The 24,482-nt window shown below is 34.8% G+C and overlaps 1 protein-coding gene across 1 annotated transcript in view; it reads left to right on the top strand.

The window, feature by feature from the left end:
* The first annotated feature begins 387 nt into the window (after positions 1 to 387).
* Positions 388 to 24,482, top strand: part of LOC136038034 (mortality factor 4-like protein 1) — a 53,739-nt gene continuing 29,644 nt past the window's right edge. The window contains exons 1-3 of the mRNA XM_065720976.1: positions 388 to 478; positions 12,131 to 12,245; positions 17,315 to 17,410. Coding sequence (XP_065577048.1) covers positions 448 to 478; positions 12,131 to 12,245; positions 17,315 to 17,410 — 242 coding nt within the window. The 5' untranslated portion in view covers positions 388 to 447. The remainder of the gene's footprint in view (positions 479 to 12,130; positions 12,246 to 17,314; positions 17,411 to 24,482) is intronic.

Genomic DNA, 24,482 nt, shown 5'->3' with positions numbered 1-24,482 from the left:
TGTAAGACATGTTTTTCAAATGCCGCCAACTGCTTCGAGAAGAAAGACGACTTACTAAAAAAGACGAAAAACATGAACCAAATTGTGAACCAAGATCCTTCCACAGGACATAAAAAAAGCCTTTTAACATATTTTCTATGGTATTTTACCTTTTTCTTTGCCTACTTTGTTTATAACCCGCATCTGTTTCCGTAGCGGGTTGGAAATAAGCTATTAAGCTATTATTATCAGTTTATATTCTGTTCAGAACCTTTATTAAAATAAAACAGAATTCGACTTGTCTTAACTGATCAACTTTTTCGTGAAACCTGGGAAAATATAGAAACGTAGCATAAATCTTTCCAAAAAAACCATAATTTTGGGCTCAATGAAGCATAATCCTTCTCTGCCCGATCTCGCAACACTGGTAGTACGTGCTTTTTTGCATAGAAAAATCTAAACATAATCATGGCTGGAAATAAGCCGAAATTCTCTGAAGGTTAGATTTTGCAGAAAGTTAATTTAAGTTTAGACTATTCAAAATAAATTGTTTATATAATGAAATATTGTTTCGAATAGCCTATCATCTTTATTTTTCTGACTCTGGACCTTCCCCCCTTATGGTCACTCCTGATTTCCACAACTTAAGAGATCTGCTTACTTGATAGGTTTTTACATATCGAAATTTTGACAAAAGAAATATTTTCCCTTAATTTTTCAGTTTCTTTTTCTCTAGTTTTAGTTCAATAAGTGTAATTTCTGTTATTTGAGTATATTTTTAAGGGTAAAATTCTAGTTAAGTGACATCTTGTTATCTTGGAAAGGGGCTAGTTTAGGAAAAAGAAACTTCCAGGGATGGTCTACAGGCTATAGTATGCCCCAAGAAGCTATTTTGAAGTACCTACTTCTGCTTCTTCTCCCTCTAGAGGGCCCTGATCTTTGATGACTCTTAAAAATATGTGTATTATAAAAGTGAAACCTTGCAAAATAGCTCTTCTGCTTAAATGAAATACAGCAAAATTGTTTTCAGCTTCAAAACTTTGCTCAGTTGCAATTTATTTTAAAGATGTGCAAATACATTTCCTAAATTCTGAAAAAAAAAACATTGATTTGGCTCAGAATTCTACTTAAATAACAAGAATCACATTTTCAGATCTAAAGGCAGAGAGAAAGCAACTGGTAACTGACAATTAAGGTAAAATTCTGTTTTGTCAAAATTTCAATAGGTATAGACCTGTCATATAGGCAAATTTCAGGGCCCTCTAGAGGGAGAAGGAGTGGAGGTGGATACTTTAAAATAACTTCCCAGGATATACTTTAGCCTGTAGACCCATCCCCAAAAGTTTCATTTTCCTAACCTAACCCCTTACCAAGATAGCAAGAAGTCACTTAACTAGAATTTTACCATTTTAAGTCATATTAGCCTAACCCTAATGGCTTTTTTCTAAGTTTAGGATGTATTTTCAGGGCTGAAAAAAGGACAATTGGAAGAAAAAGACCCAATGGGGCCCCATGTTTGAAAGGGCTCCAACTTATTTTCATAATTAGCCTATGAAATGTTAGTAACAATTAAATAGATTTTAGATTTTAGAAAATAGATTTTAAAGCTATTTTGGAGGCATTTGCACAACACAAATTTAGAAATATGTAAATTCATGTCCCCATATTTGGTGATGTAAATATCAAAAGGCATTTTCAGCAGTATCATGATATCTAGTGGACAAATGTAAGTTAACATGAGTGCAATATGAATACAAAAAGAATAAAAGAGAACAAAATTGTAAGCTCAAAATGAACAAATGGGACCATTGAATAAGACATTATTAAGATAAAAACCTAAAAAGTGCAAATATATGAGTGATAATGAACAAAGTAGACAATCAAAAGTGACAAGACCAATCCAAGCAGCTAAGGCAAAAGGCACTGAAAAAATGTCTGAATCAGTGATATACCAAAATAAAAATCAACAAGATATGTAGGTAGAATATTAGCAAAACTGCCAATTAGAACAAGTCAAAAACAAAATTGAAGAACAGGTTATATGCAGTTAAAAGATAAGTGGCAGCAGCAACTCAAAAAACAAAAGCAAAGAACAAAAAAAAAATATGTTTATAAGGCATGCAACAGTGAGGATCAGAACATACCAAAATGAGAATGAAGAACAGAGAAATGTGTGGATAGAAAATATACTGCCACAAGAATTTAGAAATATGCAGTTAGAAGATAATCTACTGTAAGAATTACAAGCAACAATAAGAATCAGAACAAGTCAAAGATAAAAGGGAAGAACAAAGAATTGTAGTATAAGAAAGTTTCAAAAATGACAATGAGGATCAAAGAGATGTGCTGTTAAAGGAAAGCAGTAATGAGAACAAGTCAAAAATGAAAGTACAGAAGAAAAAATTTTAGATTAGAAAAACAGCACCATTACAATCTTCAATGCCAAAGATTGTGCCATAAAACCCAGTAAAAACATTCAAAGATACCATAAACTATGCAATTGTTATTTACAAGTCATTGGGACCCTTCAACACTATATGTATTCACTGTCTAGTCCTTTATTATCCTTCAGGAAAAGTAATCAACAAAGATGATTTATGTAGGGACTGATGTCTGCTTAGTCATGGTGTGTTCTTGCATAAACAATTTCCAAGTGAATTTGTGTTATCCTGTTATTGGATATCACTTGCTTTCTAAAGAGTTTTACAAACAAATATTAAACTGGAACTCATATTTTGCTCTAGCTTCATTCAATGTAAGCAATGATCAAACCAAAAATAGTCATTATGTTTTCAGCTTAAGCATAGCTGCACAAAATCCATTTAGAGGCATACCCAACATAGACCCCTGATCATCAGGCCTTGCACCTAGCCAATCCAACACTGTGTATTTATAAATATTTGATACATCACAAATTGGGATTGAGCAAAGTTGCTCAAGAAAGTCAGGACTTGTCTTTAGGACTGAGTTTGACACTGAATTAGGATTGGAAACAGTATACCAAATGTTGCTCATGTTACTGGGAGTATGATGGGGATTGTTGCTTACAAAGTGAATGACTCTACCCTTCAGTATGGTGAATTCAAGCAGCCAATCATGTGCCAATATTTAAATTTTATAGAGGTCACTCTGCAGAGTTAGTTGCTTTGTAGGCCCAAACAGCTTGGAGTCATCAGCATAGAGAGTGATGTCATTTTTTTTTTCATTTCATTGAAGTATACAAAAATAGGGTAAGGCCCAAATAGTGCCTTTGAGACTCCACTTACTACTTCACATGGTTTGTTGCAAATCCTGTTGCCATTGAGAGTAAAGAGTTAAACTTGTTTACTTCAACCAGTCAGGAAATCCATAACCTTGTTGACCACATCTGGGGCAATTACTTACTGTTGAAAGTTTTAATCTGAGATCATTGTCTGGCACCTTATTGAAAACATTGGCAAATTAGGCCTTCAGGTGTTCCTTTGACTAGGTAATCAGTTATGATATTGTTTGTCTAGGCAAGATTAGTCCTTACCTATTTTGTGGCTGAAAGCTGTGTTGGTCCATGAAAACTAAATTATTATTAAGGGGATGTTACTGAATATCAGTATTCATCTTTCCAAGGATTGTTTCTACTGTTGAAGTCAGACTGATATGTCTATTGTTTTTGGCTTGAGAGTGGTCTTGTTTCTTGATAATTGTGGGGTTTCATGGGTCAGCTTCCTAAAGTTACCCTTTTTGAGTCAAGCAATAGCTGGAATGCAGAACATAATGGTAGTACAACTTCTTTGGTAAGCTCTCTCAGTGGTCTTTGGTGAAAGTTATCAGGGCTGGTGTACTTGTTGATGCCTAGCACTTCAAATTGCTTTTGGAGGACTTGAGAAGAGAGCTGAATAGGCAGCACCAAGCTAGAGATATTATATGATGGACTATGAGGAAGAGGACCATCTAGTTCATTAGTGAAAACCACTGCAAATTGCCTATTGATGAGTTGGCCAATGTCCTTCCAAGCTAGTTAATTCTTTTTCATCATCTCTATAGAGTGTTTCTACTGACTGTCTACTGTGATTACTGGAACATATTTCCAGAACTTCTTTTCTTATTATCATCAGCTAACTTGGACTTAAAACTTGCTGAAAGTTGCTTAGTTAGATTTCTTAGTTTGTTTTAACCTTTTGCAAGCTGTTGGTTATGTTCCTCTTACCTTCCTTTATCATACTCTCTTTATAACTCCTTTCCTGTTTCATGAAAGGCAATGTTTTGGGTATTGGCGAAAATCTGACTGAATGGAATGTAATCAATGTAAAAGAATGGAATGTAATCCTTTAACCTAGGTCTATAATGTAGTGTGTAGGGGCTAATATAATAGTGTGATATAGGTCTCTCTATAAATGCTATCTGGAATGGCCCACATCCTGTCAGCTTTAATGTTCCAGCATAGATTTCTTTGCTGCTCACAGCGAAATTGTTGTCAACATTTGGCCATTTCAAAGTTAATCTACCATTTTAATCCACTTCAAAAATATTTAGTTTTGTTTTTCATTTGTCTGGAAAGTCCAGAATTCTTGAAAATTCATGTCCTACTTTTATTAGAAGTTTGTGACACCAAGGACTTTAACATGTTTTATTATTATTTTGGGTGGGATTGGGTATAAGAAAATGGGAGTGGATTTCAAGAATTTAAAGAAGTTTATTGTCATTATATTTAGATAGATGGATAGGCTATTTCCATATAATAGTGAAATAATTACACAACAGTTAACAAATCCCCACAAAGGCTCCATGGCCTGTAATTCACTTGACTTTTTGTTATTCACTTTCATATGTAATTCTCAGCTTTGTCCAAAACATGGGTAGGATTCTGAGGGTAGGATAGTTTTATGACATGCTTCAAGTATCAACAGGTCATCTACATATTAACACCTTTGAGGGAATCTTACTAATTTCATTAATAAATGCTACATATAAAAGTGGTCCCAACATGGCTCTTTGAGGAATTTCACGCTAATTAGTGAGGGGTTCAAAGAGAATACTTTGTATTTTACAGCTTGGGATCTATTTGAAAGAAAACATGTAAATTTCCTAAAATAGTGTCTACTTCAAATTTTTACAGTGATAAATGAGTTGGGGTGTTGTGATCAACCAAGTCAAACGTTAAAAATATGACTGTAATATGAGGCCAAGCAGCAGTTCCTCAGATAGTGAAAAAATCTAGCATCTAGCATTAAATCAGGAAAACTGATATTAAAAAAAAACTTCTTTAAATGTTTTTTTTTTCATGTGAAATATTACTACAAATATTATTCATCAAAATTTGTTGTTGTTGAGGAAGTGCTGTAAATTCAGCAACTACGTTTTTGCTATAGGACCCTTGAATTTTGACAACAATTGTTTATCATCTGTTTCACATGTACAGTCAAGTTTCGACAGAGTCACCTATATTTCGACAGGGTATGTTGCTGTCTGCTGAAAATTTCGTCAAGTTTACAACAAGATATTGTCAAAAGAAATGAATATCATATTAGAAGCCCATATCTACGTGTGAATTTGGCTGAAGGAACATTTTTAGTCGGTTTGCAAATGACACAATAGTCTTTAGACTTTAACAATTAGGGAGGGGGGAGGGAGCAGTAGCCAAGATCCTATTTGTAATGATCTTTGTTCATTCTAAGTTTAACTTGAATATTCAACTAATTTTTCCAGTACATCAGGTAATAATTCTAGACACTTGGAACATATTTTCGTTAATATAATATTGGCTTCCATTTTTGTAACCAATATTGGCTTCCATTGGGGTGGCGCTTCGCGCCACCCCAACACCTAGTATATATATATATTTTTGAAGTAAATGGTGCGGAGATCAGTTGTATTTGGGTGGGGATTGGTGAGTAGACTCTAAATATATTTTAAGTGTGAATGTATTTAATAGTTATTTATGTTTTGTTTTGTTTTTTCCCAAATAATGGGCCATTGAGCCTTTTGGGATATTTTTTGTTTATAAATAGATGGATATTTATAATAAAAGGAACTAAAGGAACTAAAAGGAAATGAGACGGAACAGAAAACAAAGCTTGTGTGTAATTAAACTGGAAGTGACTCAGTAAATCCAATGAATAGGACTAGTTGGTGGGGCGCTTCGCGCCCCCCCAAGCCCCCCCCGCGCGCGTAAGTCGTTACGCGCCATATTAGTTACGCGCCATTGTAGTTGTGTCCCTGTGTCCCACCTGTGAATATAGATAGATTTATATATGTGTTTCAAACTCCGTAAAAATTGCGAATATACAACATTTTTGGCTTTCCCACTACTGGGAGCTTTCCGTTTCCAATTGCCAGCAATTGATCTGGAAATGTTTGACCGGAGTCATCGTTTTGCAATCGGACACGCATATTTGTAGTTAATTTTAATATTTTTACGTGTGCCCATAAATTAGAATTTTTCAGGCAAGCATTCATTTCGTCTGCAGGAGTTAAACTACGTAAAAATTGCGAATATACAACATTCTTGGCTTTCCCATTGTCTGTGCATATACAAAGCCGTATATACTAATAACGACGTCATATGCAAACGCTCTTTTTACAAACAAACATGCATACACACAACTCGTTTTTATATAGATAGATAGATAGATACAATACAAATTAACTGCGTAAAACTTGCGAATATACAACATTTTTCGCTGTCCAATTGTCGCTGCATATAAATAGATTGTCAGGTTTACCGACCCTCGAACATGCAACGCACAATTGTCCATGGGAAAAACAATCAGTATTAAGATCTATACCACCTTTTCTAATGATTGACCTTGAGCTTCGTTAATGGTGATTGCAAATGCTAATCGAATTGGGAATTGCAATCTTTTAAATTGAAAAGGCAGATCTGTTGGAATCATGGGAATGCGAGGAATAAGAACAGCCTCACCCTCAAAAGGCCCTGTCAAGATTGTGGCCTCTATTAGGTTTTCCATTGTTTTTTTTATGGCAAGTTGCGTGCCATTGCAAAGCTTTGGTGGGTTGATATTTCTTAAAAGTATTATTGGTACGCCTATTTTTAGTTGTAGCACGTGTGGTGGAAACCCTGAAAGATCTATGGAATTTAAAAATTCAGATGGATAATTAACCGCTTCATTTGGTTCCAAAACTGTGTCGACTGACTTGTAAAGGACTGCCTGGTCTCGAATCTTGGTCAAAACAATATTGTTGATTTCGTGGACGTCTATATTTTTGGGTGCGAGAATCGCTCTTTCACTTAGCCATTTATTATTATTATAATTTTTTAGAATATTCGGAAATACTTTTTCAATCAATTCATTTTTGGACGTCACTAAATTACAGAAATCAGCAGGTAGTTGTATACGTCCTGAAATTGAGTCTATCGTATCATAAATGTCTTTTTGTTCCGACGTTAACTTGGAAATGTTATTTTGTACATACGACAATAGATCATTCGTACTGTAACTTTTTTCACAATCCAATTCTACACATGTCGAAACAGCAGCGATACGGTTAGGTGAAGGCATTCCCAAATCCTGAAGAGGTTTGTTTGCCATACGTACGCACAAATCTTCTATAATAACTAAAGTGTAGTTATAAATTTCTGATGTAAAATCAAAAGTCATATCTGACGTCTCTAACTGTTTTTGATGGAGTATATCTTCGGACATTTTTGACTTATATTTTTCCCATAACTCTGTTGGAGCTGATGGAGAGCAAGTTGTTAAAATGATGCCAAACAATGCACGAATTTGACTTGGGGTTGACGTTTCGCACTAATGGGGAATATGGAACAACCCACTGGTTATCTACTTCGATGGTGGTACCGTTGCCATTGTAGGTTCTTCAGTCATTTTACAATTAGAAATTTCTCTTTCAACGGTCTTCTTACAATTAAAAATTTGTCTTTGAACGATATTCTTAAATACCTGTGTCCTGGTCGTCATTTATATTCCCTGTGTCCCGGTCGTCATTTGTGTCCCGGTATCCCAGTCTGTAATTTCTCTTTGAGTGTCCCGGTCGTTATTTATATTCCCTCTGTCCCGGTCGTCATTTGTGTCCCGGTCTGTAATTTCTCTTTGAGTGTTTTTTCTTTTTAGTATTTTTTAGTTTTTTACATTTTTTCTTTTTTCAGTTTTCTTTTTCTTCTTTATTTTTCAGCTTCACTATGAAATACATATCGCCGAACCTTTGTTTTTTTAACTAAAATCTGGTAGGCATTGATGACCTTATCCAAGTCAAAATCCCAAACCCAATCATCATCGCTATCATTTTCAGTTTTGATATGTTTTGACTCTCGCTGTCCAGGTGGATCTTCATCTAACTGCGCGGTTTTGCGTTCGTTAGCCTCAAGCCTGTTTCCTTGCTGTTCTTTTGATTCCTCGGCACGCTTTCTTTTCTGACTTTCTCTATCAGCAGCAAGTTTTTTGGCATAGACTCTTTGAGCATCTTCATCGGCTTTTGCCATTGTAAGTTCATCAGTCATTTTAAACTTAAACATTAATAGATTTCTACGTGAACATATATGTCTTAAATATCTTTAATGACGTCACCGTCATAGCAAAAATGACGACAACTAACTTCATGACGTCAGCCGACACAGAAACATGACGTCACCTGATCCACAGACAGACAAACAGACAGACAACTTATTTTTATATATATAGATAGATATATATATATATATATATATATATATATATATATATATATATATATATATATATATATATATATATATATATATATATACATTGAGGATCCGACACTCACACCACCCAAATCTAAATAATTAAATTCAATCTAAATAATTAATTAAATAAAATAAATCTTGATAACAAAACAATATAAATAACTGATCAATATTACAATTTAAATTATTTTTTTTTTAATTAAAAAATTCTTCAACCGTTTCTTGAAGGAGCCTATGGTACAGGACTGTCGAATCCCAACAGGAATGGAATTCCAGGCATGCCCTACAGCAACTATCAGACCAAAGTCCGAGCGCACTGCAGGGGTGGATGACACTTGCACATCATCCTTGTTTCTAGTTTCATAAGGACTGACATTTCGAACAGTTTCAAGAAGCCCGGAAAAACTTGATGGAAGGTCTCCACGGAAATACTGAAATGCAATGAAAGAGAGGTGTAATGTATGAATATCTTTAATCTTCAGAAGTTCAACAGAAATATCGGTGGTAGACTAAAGGATTTTTACTGCTTTCAGTTGGAGATTATGTAAAGGTGTAAATACAGATGGAAATGTTGACATCCACACTGACGAGCAGTAGCATAAATAAGGGTAAATAAGAGAGAAGTATAATAGACGAAGGATAGAAAAAGGAAAGACTTGCTTCAGCTTCCGAATAATTCCAAGGCCTCGAGAAACCTTTAATCTCGTTGACTCAACATGCCGTTTGAAAGAGTATTAGGATAACTCTGCATTTCAGCCTACTTTACTAATTCATGATCATAAAGATACGATTGTATATGTTCTGTTTTGAAAAAAATTTCTGAATGATGGGTTTTTATGGCACTTGATTGCAAATTCTGTTAATCTGTCCCGGTTTTGCCACTTTAGGCACTTCCAGGTAAGCTAGAACGATGCAATTTGGCAGGTGTATCAGGAGCCAGAGCAGATTAAATTAGAAATTGTCGTTTCCCCAATTCGACCATCTGGGGGGCAGTGGGGGACGGTTAAATCAGAAAACTTAGAAAAAAGAGGTATTTTTAACTTACGAACGGGTAATCGAATCTTAATGAAATTTAATGATGGGAAGGATATCGTGTCTCAGATATCTCATTTTAAATCCTGACCGGATTAGGTGATATTGGGGGGAGTTGGGGTGTTGAAACCTAAAATCTCGGAAAACGCTTAAACTGGAGGGATCGGGATGAAACTTAGTGGGAAAAATAAGCACAAGTCCTAGATACGTGATTGACATAACCGGAACGGATCTGCTCTCTTTGGGGGAGTTGGGGGGAGGGTTAATTCTGAAAAATTATAAAAATGAGGTATTTCTAACTTATGAAGGAGTGATTGGATCTGATTGAAAGTTGATGTTTCGAAGGATATCGTGTCTCAAAGCTCTTATTTTAAATCCCGACCGTATCCAGTGACATTGGGGGGAGTTGGGGGGGCCTAAATTTTGGAAAACACTTAGAGCCAAGGGATTGGGATGAAACTTGGTGGAAAAAATAATCACAAGTCCAAGATACGTGATTGGCATAAACAGAACGAATCTGCTCTCTTTGGGGGAGATGGGGGGAGGGTTGATTGTGAAAAATTAGAAAAAATGAGGTATTTTGTAACTTACGAAGGAGTAATCAGATCTTAATGAAATTAGATGTTTGGAAGGAAATCGTGTCTCAGAGCTCTTATTTTAAAGCCCGACTCGATCCGGTGACATTGTGGGAGTTGGGGGGGGGGGTTAACTTAAAATTTTGGAAAACGCTTAGAGCGGAGGGATTGGGATGGAACTTGGTAGGGAAAATAAGCACAAGTTTTAGATACGTTATTTGAACTAGCCGGACCGGATCTGCTCTCTTTGAGGGAGCTGGGGGGAGGAAGGGTTAATTCTAAAACATTAAAAAAATGTGGTATTTTTAACTTACGAAGCATCATCGGATATTTATGAACATTCATGTTTAGAAGGACCTTGTAACTCAGATCTCTTGTTTTAAATCCCGACCGAATTCAGTGCCATTTTTGGGGGAGGACCGGAAATCTTGGAATACGCTTAAAGCAGAGAGATCAGGATGAAACTTGGTGGGAAGAACATGAACAAGTCCAAGATAAGTGACTGAAATAACCGGACCGTATCCGCTCTCTTTGGTGGAGTTTGGGGGGGGAGTAATTCGGAAAAAATAGAAAAAAGAGGTATTTGTTACTTACCAACGGGTGATCAGATCTTAATGAAATTAGATATTTAGACGGAGCTTGTGCTTTAGAACTCTCATTTTAAATTCTGATCAGACCCAGTGACATTGTGGGGAGTTGGAGGGGGAAACAGGAAATCGCGGAAACCGGAAATCTTGGAAAACGCTATTAGTGGAAAGATCGGGATGAAACTTGATGGGAAGAATGAGCACAAGTTATAGATACATGATTGACATAATTGGAACGGATTCGTTCTCTTTGGGGGAGCTGTGGCTTGTTGATTCGGAAAAATTGATGTATTTTTAACTTAAGAACGGGTGACCGAATCTTAATGAAGTTTGGTATTTAGAAGGAACTCATGTCTCAGAGCTCTTGTTTCAAATCCCGACCAGATCTGTTGAGATTGGGGGGGAGTTTGAGGGGGAAACAGGAAATATTGGAAAACGCTTATAAATGTGGTAGATTCGTGATTAACGTAACCGGACTGGATCCACTCTCTTTGGTGGAGTTAGGGGGGTGGGGTGGGATTCAGTGCTTTGGCGAGTTTGGTGCTTCTGGACGTGCTAGGACGATGAAAACTGGTAGGTGTGTCAGGGAGCTGCACAAATTGACTTGATAAAGTCGTTTTCCCTGATTCGACCGTCTGGGGGGCTGAAGGGAGAGGAAAAATTAAAAAAAATGAGGTATTTTTAACTTACGAGTGGGTGATCGGATCTTAATGCATTTTGATATTTAGAAGGATATCGTGACTCTGAGCTCTTATTTTAAATCCGAACCGACATTAAACCTGTGATTTTGCTTTTAAATCAATCTATTGATTCATAGAATTTCGCTACAGCTCATTCTGTATGAGCTCTTGGCTCTTCCGGCCTCGTCACAAGTGCCATATGAACTCTTAGCTCTTGTTCCTATTTTGCAAAGTTTTTGTGGTAGGTGCAGTGGTTGCTAGAGAACAGATACTTCTTTGCATCTTGTAGCAAATTTAGCTCTTGACCCCTTAGGATATTACATCAGTTTCTGTAAATAGACAGACACTACCTCCACGAGTATACATAATTCATGCTCAAAGAGTGGCCTTAGTAAGTATCAAGTACGTATGCCGTTGGGCGGAGGGGTGAAGGTATCCCTGAGTGTTTTCCAAAAGCTAAATCTTTTTCCATGTTTTTTTTCATTTAATTTGCTTATTTTTTACTTTTGTTTTACTATGTTCCCCATTCTCTCCTCTAGAATGAATCCCTGCATGTGCGCTTAATATCTACCATCACTTTCCATGCTTTGATTTTATTTGTTGATTAAATTCTAGGTGAGAAAGTACTATGTTTTCATGGACCATTAATGTATGAAGCTAAATGCCTGAAAGTACAATTAAAAGATAAAGTTCATCAGTATTTCATACACTATAGTGGCTGGAAGAAAAGGTACATTCCCTTTTATATGAATATATAGCGTACTTCTCATTGCTTATATGTAGTAAATTTTTATTATTTCTGTACTATTTAAGTTTTCAGGGAGATTACAAGCAAATTTTGAAGAAGTATTTTAGGAGGGTTTCTCTAAAAATTAAAAAGAAAACCTATTACAAATTCATGTTATCTGTTTTTGACAAATTTGCCAGTTTTATGGTTGCTTCACAAAGATCTTTTGCATTTGGGACATGGATATTTCATTGTCACCTTGGTTTTTGGCATTCTTCGTGGTAATGCTATCTGAAGTTCTTGGACCAAATTTTGGACCAAGCGAATTCCACGAATTCGTCTGCAAATTTTTGAAGTGCAATGTTTTACATGTTATAAAGTACTTTTTGTTGGGGCTCTTGCTATTTGAGCATAGAAAAATTTCTTTTAAATTCCTTGCATATAAAAAGAAAATTTCTATATTTTTCATGCAATGTTTTGCCTCAAGGATTTGGTCAACTTTGTTCTCTTTTGTCTGATACTGAAAAATATCAAGTTAATATTTAAGATAATCAGTCTGAATTTTCTTTAATTTGTCTGGAGATGATTCCAAATGCTGATTAGAGCATAAACTGCTGAATAAAAAATATATTCCCCATTCTATTCACGTACCTTCTAGGGAAGACTCTAGGGTATGACTAAGCCTCTATTAAGTCCTTGGCTATTATAGAATTTATGTGACATGAGCTCACGTGTGTTGGATTTTGGTGGGAAGGGTGGAGGTGCGCAGTTTCGTTGGGAGTATTACTAGTTTTCCTGGTAGGGGATCATCGAATCAATCTTAAGAAAGATCCGCTATCCTCCTCTTTCTGTGCAGCTAAATATACTTAGAAAGAGGTTGTATTTTTTTTTGCAGAGGAAAAGTGAAATTTTCGTATGTTTGGCTTCGTAATTCTTTCTTATTAAGTTTTATAGTTGGATGTCCTTATATAATGAGTCTCCAATGCCCTGTTGGCATTGGAAAAAAAAAGAAGACAAATCAGTGCTACAGACAAAAAAGTGATTTTCCTTGTTTTTCAATCTAGGTGATTCCAATCTTGTACTTTTTATTTTGATCCAAGGCCATTTTGAGAGGGTCTCGGGCTTTTTTTTGAAATTTCCTTAGGTTTGTTTTCAAAATAACATTTTACTATTAGGACTAATTATAACAAATAAACAGCGATGAAGACCACAGTACCTTTCCATAACAAACAAACACAACTTAGAAACAATAGGGAATTTTCTCAAGACAGTGGAATTCAATTAAGTGAATATTTGGAAACCCCGAAGTTCAATTAAGAATCTCGAAGTTCAGTTTCCCCATGATCCCAAAATGAAATTACGTCATCCATGTAGCGCCCCCAATAAATTATTATTTATAATTATTTTTTTAAACATGTCTATTGGGGTCGCTATATGGATGGCATACTTTCACTTTAGAATTATGGGGAAACTGAACTTTGGGGTTTCTTAGATCATGTTAGTAGTTATGATGGAAATTTGAGGTTAACCCTAGAAATTGAAAATAAATTACAGTTTTTTGATGTGTTAATTATTCGTAATACTGATAAACTGGATTTTCCTATCTATAGAAAACCAACACAAAACAATAGATGTCTTCATTTTAATTCAAATCATCCCCTACAAGTTAACAGAGCGGTTGTAACTTCTCTCGTTGATCTTGCCCTGAACCTTTACTCCAATTCGCACATAAAAACAGAAGTAAATTTTATTATAGATATTCTTTTTGGTAACGGATACTTCTTTCCTATTGTCAATAATACAATTAACCGTAGACTGAAAAGGCATTCCCGTAAAATCAAAGATATTCAGAATGTGAGGCTTCTGATAAGCCCTCAAATATAATCTTTCTTCCCTACATCCTAAAAATCACTACAAAATTAAAAAATATTTGCACAAAAATAATCTGTATGTAGTTTTCACTAATAATTTTAAACTCGGAAATTTCTTAAACTCTGGTAAAGATAAAACCCAAGTTACTTGCCAAACAGAGGTTTATCAAATATTATGTGACTGTGGCAATTACTATGTTGGCAGAACTCATCAGAATCTACAAAAACGGTTACATCAGCATAAAGAAGACAAACAAAGCATTTATAGTTCTAGTAACTCCTTTGATTCTGTTTTAGCTAGTCATGTATTTGATAATATATATTCCGAGTTCGTTTAAAAACTCGTAGTTCCATTTGGAATGATGTCCCCAAATTAAAAGGTATTAAAAATATAGCGAAGTTCTGGATTCGTATCTAGATCGCCTGCGATCGCCCAAATGTAGGCCATGTTTTTGATATTAAAAAGAAGACCAAAGAAGAATTCAAGCAGTATCTGCGTAATGAATGGTATAATGGCTCTGAATTTTCCAAAACTGCTTCTCAATGGAGACAAGTGATCAATCCTTCTAAGCTGGAACCCTCTGCTTCTAGTGATGTTATTCCTGTGGATTCTTGGATTAAGCACTATTCTAGTATCTTCACTGTCATTAACTATGCTTTGCACTCTCGTTTCTCGGATCTTCTTAGAGATTTTGTTCCCTTGAAGCTGAAGCAGCAGTATATATTCCCAGTCTCCTGTGAACAAGTGCTCAAAAGTATTAAAGAACTTAAATCGAAATCTGTTTATTATGATGGTATTTCTGTCTCCCACCTTCGAATGGAGTCGTGAGATTTAGTGTTCCACCTGCAGCTGCTTTTCCAAATGTGCTTGGCATCCTCTCTGGTGCCTGACTCCTTTCTAAGCGGTGCAGTAATCTCGGTCCTAAAGCGTGGAAAGGATCGTTTAAGTTGTGATTCCTAGAGACCCATAACTGTGGCCTGCAATGTTAGCAAAGTTTTGAGTTTGTTTTGTTACCTTTTGTTTCAGAAATAATGGATAACAGTCAAAATCAGTTTGGATTCAGGCGGCGTTTTGGTTGCCAGCATGCCTATCGTGTTTTAGCTTCTGTCCTTTTAAAGGCTCAAGCCAATGGCTCTGAGGTCCATTTCTGTGCCCTGGATTTGTCTAAAACTTTTGACAGTGTTTCTCATGCTCAAGTTATGTTTTCCCTTTTCAACTCTGGAGTCAACGTTTCTGTCGTTCGGGTTCTTCAGTTTTGGTATAGTAATTCCAATCTTCGGTTGAAGTTTATTTCTAATTCTTATGGGAATACTCCAATCCGTTCAGGAGTGCGTCAAGGTGGTGTTTCTTTTACCGTATCTTTTCAGTATTTGTATCCAGGGTGTGCAATCCAAAATTATGCCCTCTCTTTTTTGTGATTTGGTAAATGTCTCTTATATTGCATATGCGGATGATTACTTCTTTTAAGCCGTTTCCAAAGTGTTGGTCTGTCATTGAGGATTGATAAGTGTGAGTACTTATTCTTTAATGCAAAGTCTATGCCCTTTTGTCTTTCGTGTTCTAAATTCTCCGTCCGTTGCGTCTCTGAATTGCGATGGTTAGGCATTCATATTTATTCGAATCTATTAACTTTTAGGACCAATATTGTACGGGATGTTAAAGAAAAGCTTAAGTGGACTATGGTTAAATAGTGGATAATCGTTGTCATTATTCTCGAAAAGCGCTTGCATTGCTATATAGTAGCTTTTATCACCATTCAATACTTTTCTTGTCAGGTATTTCACTTGTCCTGTAAAAAAAGGATCTGTCTGAATTGGATATATTATATTTCCGCTATTGTAAGTTTCTGCTTTGTTTACCCCGGTCTTATAGGAACAAGAAAATAATTCGGTATTTCTGGGCTTCTGACATTATTACTGCTTTGCGAAAGTTCGGCTCAAATTTGGAAAAGGATTATGTTTTTTCTCTAGGCCCCTTCCATCCTTAAGTTTGTTTATTTATTCGTTAGTTTCCATCCGTTTTTGTTTTATAGTTGTGTAATCTTTTAGATGTTCTTTCGTTATATATATATATATATATATATATATATATATATATATATATATATATATATATATATATATTGGTGTTGTGCTGAAGACTTCCCTATTGTTCCGAAGTTGTGTTTGTTTGCTAATTTGGACAATAGTTACCATTCCTGAATCAGATAGAAAGGACAATTTTTTTCTCACTTGTCAGTTTATTTAAAACGCATTTTTGATTTTTGGTTTCTATCGACCGTGGTTTATCCACTGCTTGGCTGCACGTGCCAGCGCAACCAGGAAAATGCTCTTAAGGACTATCTTGGGCGTATGTTGCTTCTTAATTAGAAAGCCACGCTAACACGGTGATGATCTGTAGAAGAATCGAATTTTTGTTAAATTGGTAACATCTTGAAATAGACCTTTCAGGCAGTTGAGGAGTCAGTTAAGCTTGTTCCCTATAGAAAAGTTTATTTTACATTGAGTGATGTTAAATTTATTGACATAAAAAATACCATTGATGTTGCTACATGAAAAGAGGTGCGTATTAACTATTTGTAATGGATGATGTCATTGGATTGATAATCGTTGCTTGTCAAAGGGCTCTTTAGCAAAATCGGGGATTATGAAATGAACCGTTTCTTCTTGAAGAATAGAGTAGGTCTTTGTCTGTTACTTTGTCAAACATGGGAATTTTGTAGGATCCAACATCAATGAAGGTAATCGCTTTTGAATCTCCCAGGGGTAGGGGGGGGGGGCTTTGAAAATATGCCCCAGCCCCCTAGGACAGAGGAACTTGGACACACATTGTCCCCATTTGTTCTTTGAACCTTTTTTCGGAGCTCAGAAAAAAAATGAAAGCACTTGATCTCTGTCAAATCCAAAGTATTCTTTTGAATGATAAATAGTACAAACTAACGTTGTTCTAGTGTTTTGTTAACTAATATTTACTTTACTTATATTAACTTAATTCTTTTGTATTTAATTGAAGTCTAACATGGTGTCAAAAATTGGATTGGTGGCTCTTGTAAAAATAAGTGTTCAAGATTTTTTCAGTTGTTGGGATATTGGGGATGCTGTGTTGGAGTACATATATTTCATGTTTCCCAAGTTTCTACTATATAGTGACATATTTAGAAATTGACCCATGATCATTAATTTGTTTTTTCTTCTAACCAGCTGGGATGAATGGGTTCCGGAAAGTCGCGTACTGAAGCACAATGATACAAATCTACAAAAACAGAAGGATCTGAAGAAACAGCATGAGCTTCAGGCGTAAGTTCTTAAGTATTGCTTTTAAACATCCTGGATATATAATGATCAGTTGCTATAATCTTGGTGCAATTTTTAGCACACAGTGTGACTTGCACTCTTTTTTCTTCTTAAAGTAGTTTCAGTTCATAACCAATATTTGAAAAATGTTTAGATGTGGTGCCAATAAAAAATAATCGGTGATATGTGGCTGATCAGTTGCTATAATCCTAGTGCAATTTTTAGCACACAGTGTGACTTGCACTCTTTTTTCTTCTTAAAGTAGTTTCAGTTCATAACCAATATTTGAAAAATGTTTAGATGTGGTGCCAATAAAAAATAATCGGTGATATGTGGCTGATCAGTTGCTATAATCCTAGTGCAATTTTTAGCACACAGTGTGACTTGCACTCTCTTTTCTTGGTAGTTTCAGTTCATAACCAATATTTGAAAAATGTTTAGATGTGGTGCCAATAAAAAATAATCTGTGATATGTGGCTGATCAGTTGCTATAATCAGGGTGCAATTTTTAGCACACAGTGTGACTTGCACTCTCTTTTCTTGGTAGTTTCAGTTCATAACCAGTATTTGAAAAATGTTTAGATGTGGTGCCAATAAAAATAATCTGTGATATGTGGCTGATCAGTTGCTATAATCCTAGTGCAATTTTTAGCACACAGTGTGACTTGCACTCTCTTTTCTTGGTAGTTTCAGTTCATAACCAATATTTGAAAAATGTTTAGATGTGGTGCCAATAAAAAATAATCTGTGATATGTGGCTGATCAGTTGCTATAATCCTGGTGCAATTTTTAGCACACAGTGTGACTTGCACTCTCTTTTCTTGGTAGTTTCAGTTAATAACCAATATTTGAAGAATGTTTAGATGTGGTGCCAATAAAAAATAATCTGTGATATGTGGCTGATCAGTTGCTATAATCCTGGTGCAATTTTTAGCACACAGTGTGACTTGCACTCTCTTTTCTTGGTAGTTTCAGTTAATAACCAATATTTGAAAAATGTTTAGATATGGTGCCAATAAAAAATAATCTGTGATATGTGGCTGATCAGTTGCTATAATCCTGGTGCAATTTTTAGCACACAGTGTGACTTGCACTCTCTTTTCTTGGTAGTTTCAGTTAATAACCAATATTTGAAGAATGTTTAGATGTGGTGCCAATAAAAAATAATCTGTGATATGTGGCTGATCAGTTGCTATAATCCTGGTGCAATTTTTAGCACACAGTGTAAATAATCTGTGATATGTGGCTAGTCTGTCTCATTGAAAGTAAAATTCTTGTCTTTCTAGGAAAAATTTTTTGGCGAGACTTATCTAAAAAGGAACACCAATGACAGACTTTTGTCTATAAATAAACAGAAAACAAAAAAAGTTTATTCAATTGGAGGAGCTAGTTTCAATCCGCAAAACAGAAGTAATGCCTATAGAGAAAAGGGAAAAATACGAAACAAAATACAAATGATAAAACCCACATCTTAATAAAGTCCAATGTGATAATTATCTCCAGTGCGTTAAGAGACAAAAAGGATAAAGCAGAGCAAATTATGTTGTCTGATAAATAAAATATTGCAATGCAAACAAGGCAAGAAAACTTTAAAATAGGTTGGATTATTCATCATGTTGGATTATTTGAAGTATTTGAAGTTTTGACCTGTCAAGTTGCTATAAATGGGATATCTGTGTTCCCCAGCATTTCTGTTTATGCTTCTTCCTCTAGACAATTTCTATCATTTCCCTAAAGCTTTTTAGCAGACCAGCATAATTATCAATTATTTGGTAATTGTGATAATTAATTATCAAAGAATTAAAGAATTGGTCATTGTGTTTGGCTGTATCAAAGTTCTAGAGAAATAATAGAAATTAAGAAAATTTTCAATGAGAGAATTAGTATAAATGAAGGTGAAGGGTAATGTAGATTGAATGCCTTTAATGAAAAGACTGGTCAGAACCTCAAATGCAGTAAGTCTTAAGCTATTTGGCACGACGTCCTTTTAGCTTGTTCTTTTTTTCTGTCTTGCTTAAAATATTTAACCCATTTTTCTATATTTAAATTTATTTAAATCTATAAATGGAAAAGCAGTATTATATTCAAAGAATGAGCTATTAAAAATGAAAAAAGAGGAATTTGGACCACTATTGCTCAACTGAAATCCCCTTCCAAAACTATTTCGTATTTAACTACTCTTTGAAAGCATTGATATCCAGCCTTATGGGAAAGTTCTGCGATACCTCACCACCGGAAAACTCAGGCCAATTTTATCTTTCATAATAGTCAATAGACAGATAAGAGGTAACTAATGAAATAATTGTAAGGAAGTCTACATTTTCAATGAAATCGTAATTGGTTTTCTGAGCAGTAATTAAATGTGAATGAAATACAACAATCTATTGGAATTACTTGGACAATTATGCAGGAGGAGAGCAATTGCCTTAACATTTTAGTCAAATCTGCTCCTACAACGCTCCAACTTTGTTGTTCAAATAGTTCCAATGGATATTGTTAATGTCACCCCTAAAGTTCTCGAATGACGTTTTCATGCTTCCGAAAGGATAGTTAAAAACCGTTTGCTAAGTTGTTCTCAAAGGGAGAAACAGATGGGTAATGTACATATTGAGGATCAAAGTGTGATCAAAGATTCATTATCCTCCTGGTTTTTCTCTGAGAATGAATTTGGAAAAAGGTTTTTGGCAGTTATGTCTGTTTGAAAATGTCACCTACGATCTTTAGACGTGAATGTAACGCTACTATAGATTCAATATTTTTTTATACAAAGCGTTATCAGCCCATTGGACATCTAGATCAATGAAAGGGGGCAAGACAAAACTAATGAGCTAGTGAAGGGTGATTTATAAAATAATGACCAAAAAACTAAGCCTCCCAGTCAATTGCATCAGAATTTGGCTGTGCCAAAAAACATTTTGGTATAAAATTTATATATATATCTTAAAATCAAAATTTTACTGTACACCAATATTAATAAAATGAAAAATGCTGGTAATTGTTTTCCTTATCATGACCACTGGATCCATGTTTTCGTTTCGTCCGATAGGAATTAATAATAATAGATTTCTAATGTGTTCTGATATATAGTCGTGTGAGTCTAGCATATTAACGGGGAGACGGTTTCTTAATAGGAGGGGATTATGACATTCCCTTTGTAAGTTCATATGATATATAAACGTAATTAGGAGTTCATGATTTAGTTCATTTGCTAAATAGATGCAATTATTATATATATCCCTGTAGATCGGTATTGCCCCCAAAATTAACAATTCCATTAAAACGTGGGGGTTATTTGCTTTAATTGCGAAGTCCAGAGGAGATTCGCTCCTGCCAAGGTAAGGTCTACTTTTGTATAGCCTTTTGAGATTTATTTCGTCTGGGTCAAAATTTGTTAATTGTAAAATTCTGAATTTTTGTTACAACCGTCAGATATTCTCTCCATTCCTTACTGTACCTTTTATATTTATTTCCTTTTCCCCAAGAAATCTCCTTGTCTAGAAATAAATGTAATTTATTATAATTGATAAATATTTCTTCCATATTGTTGGATTCTTTTAAAAGGTTAGTGCTTGCAGAAAGAGAAAATTAGGTTTTGTTAGTCCGGCGATACAATATATATATATATATATATATATATATATATATATATATATATATATATATATATATATATATATATATATATATATGTATATATATATATATATATATATATATATATATATATATATATATATATATATATATATATATATATATATATATATATATATATATATATATATATATATATATATATATATATATATATATATGTATATATTCTTTGCTAGTTGTTTAATTCAATAGTACAATCTACTTTTGTTAGTATGGTACTAACAATAAAATTGAACTTACTAATGAACTGGCCTAGTGTTTTCGTGACACTAAATGGCTTCAAAATTAAAATTTCTTTTGTTATAATAAGTCGACATAGATTTAATTTAGTCCTTGTAATTATTATGCTTGGTACATCCTATCAAGGTTTACTTATACTGAGAAATTTATATACAGTAAACAGGGCAAGTTGGTGCTTAAGAGCGTTTTTTCCCTGAGTCTATGAATTTAGGTTTTTATTTATCGCCAAGGGTGGGTCTTGGTTATTTTAGCACATACACAGTTTTTTATTGCATTTACTTATAGGCTACTCCAACTTTTCAGGTTTTCTGTTGAGTCTGCCTGATTTTTTGGTAATTTCTTCTTCGCTTACTTGTGGTTTGCTTTTTTTTTCGGTTTAGCTAGGGATATTAAGTCATTTTTTTTATACTGCTTCCTTATAAATGTTTGACCGTTTAATTTTACTTCTTTTGCGTGTGATGCTGCCGAGGTTGGCTTCAATCTCTCTGCATCCTTAAATCCTTCCTGGTCTGATTTGCTGTCAGATTTTGAAGAATTTGCGTCTGACAATTAAGTATTGGGGTCTTTGGAAGAAAATCTTTGAGATTTCGGTGTGGACCCTGCTTGTTTTTCGAAAATTTTCATCTCCTCTAGAAGTAGAGGGATTGTTTGTTAATTCCTTTGTTGGGTTTTTGGTTCGGGGGAGTTGAATAATTCTTTGGGCTTGTTCTTGGATACCGTTATGTCGTGCTATCGTTCTTTAGGTGTCTTAAGGTTCGCTGCAAATATGCTCTGCCTGGTTTTAATAGGATAATTTACTATACCCATTGCTTCACGCAAAGTCTTCTTTTGTAGCTTGCTGGGATATTCCAAACTTTGGTCGCCAGAAGTATCGATAGCCTTGTTTAGCTCATCGTGTAATGATATGGGTCTCTTTATAGGAGATCTTATCGGGAAAGATTGGGATTTGAGGGAAATTGTATAATCTAGTTCTGCTGAACTTTCATTGGAAAATGAATCGCTTTTTTTTGTGTTTTTGTAAAATTTGGGTCTTGTTTTTGGGAGCAATCATATTTGTCATTGTTAGGAATTCATTGAAGTCTTCTCTTTCACTATCGTTATTGAAATAACCTTGTTTTAAATTAAAAGGTTTGAGTTCCCCTAATGTTGATTATGGCGGTTTGGACTCATCGTCTGAGGATTCAGACGTTGTGGGTTGTGATGCACATGATTCTGTTAACTTTGCTGTTTTTATGCGACTAACCTGGCCCTGTAAGTTTTTTTTTCAAAACTGGGGTTTCAGATCTTAAATGTAATTTCTCATTTTCCTCATTCTGTTGATAAATTCTTGTATGTAATCCTCAGAATTATTGTAATATTGTCTTGACAATATCCTATAAATTCAAATTCTTTTAAATTCCTGTATTTTGTATAAATTCCTAGGATGTTAGAAAATATTTTGTGTCTATTTTCGATTTTCCAATTAGCTTGAGGGTGGTATGGGGTTGTTTCTAATTCGTTGATGTGGAGGAAGGACATTAGATCTTTAGTTACTTTTGAGACAAAATTACTCCCGTTGTCATTTAGTACCGTGTTTGGTATAATCTAGGAATAATTTGGCTAGAGCCTTACTCGTGGTATAGACACTTTGATTTTACAACGCCTTAGCAAAAGTGAAACTGGAAAAATGGTTGATTATTGAAAGGATGCAAGTTCTTTATTTGACGTGAATAAAACCACCACTACTATCATTACTGTCATTTGTCACTATTATACGTAATATTTTCTCATCTAAATCAGAATGAAAGTTATATGTTTCTTTTTTGGGTGCTTTCATGGCATTTGACAGTTCTTTATCGTACAAGAAATAATCAATCAAGGCAACATAGGCTTTTTCTTTTCTTTGACTTTCTTTTACACGAGTTAAGGAAAGGGGACCGTATTTATTTCTCTCCTTGGTTGTGGTATTTGTATTCTACTTTAAGTTTTTGCTTTTGTGGGCATATTTTGACTTTTTGCTTTAATCTCTTTGGTTTCACTTTCTAAGAGAGTGTTGTCCGGAAATCTACTAAGGTAGTCGCAGGGGGCGTTTTGTTTTCCCTTAAGGTATTCAAATTCGTAATCCAAATCTTGAATTTTAAGTATCCACCGCGCGAGGATTCCCGTTGGTTTTTTAAAAGTTTGTAAATATTGCAAGCATATTTTGGTCTGAGCGTAACTTAAATTTTCTATTTACTAGATAGTGTCGAAGTATGTCCATGTGATGAATTGTTGACAATAATTCAAGTTGGGTAGCTGAGTAATTACTTTCCCCTGGTGTTAGGGTACGAATTGCGTATGCTATAAATTTTCCTTTCCCGTTTGTTATCTGGGAGAGGATAGCTCCTAATCCTTTGGTAGACGCATCTAATATAAATAGACATAGGCAATGACTAGATTGGTTTTGAAATAAGCGCCCTTTTTCAGGTAATTTAAGGAATCTTGAGCTTTTTTTGACCAAGTTATCTTTTGTGGGTTTCCTCGTTTAAGGTCTGTCAGGGGCTTCGATAAATGGGCGCCATTTCGTATAAATTTTCGAAAATAGCTTGTCAATCCCAAAATTCCTCTTAATTGTTTAATGTTTTAGGGGAGGGGGTCTAAGATTTTAAACTGATTTAATCTCTCGTGGTCTGGTGATATTTGACCTTGTGTTACTACTAGTCCCAAAAATTTAATTTTAGTTTGAAATAAATCGACTTTTTCTGGTATGCATTTCAAATTCCCTTCTCTGAATTTTTGCAATACTTTGACTAGAGTCATTGAGTGGTCTTCGGCACTTTTATCCATACAAATCACGTTATCAACGAAATGAATTATGCTAATCAAGCCTCTCTCTAAGTGCAATAAAGGCCTACATAATGCGCTTGAACTCGTTTTGAGTCCAAAAGTCACTCTTAAATATTCATAGGAGCTGCATTCTGTTGTAGAGAATGCAATTTTATATACATCGCCCTCGGCTATTTTTACTTGGTGGTATCCTTGTGTTAAATCTAGGGAAGTAAATATTTAATCTAGATTTAATCTAGTCTAGGTAGAGGAAATTTGTCACTAACCACTTATTTTTTTTAAGGCTCTATAGTCTGCGACTAATCGAGGGTCGTTATTTTTCTTGAGGACTAGGATTACGGCTGCAGAAAAGGGACTTATGCTGGGTCTTATT

This window comes from Artemia franciscana, chromosome 17 (genome assembly GCF_032884065.1).
Source record: "Artemia franciscana chromosome 17, ASM3288406v1, whole genome shotgun sequence".
NCBI lineage: Eukaryota > Metazoa > Arthropoda > Branchiopoda > Anostraca > Artemiidae > Artemia > Artemia franciscana.
This window is presented reverse-complemented; position numbering and strand designations above follow the sequence as displayed.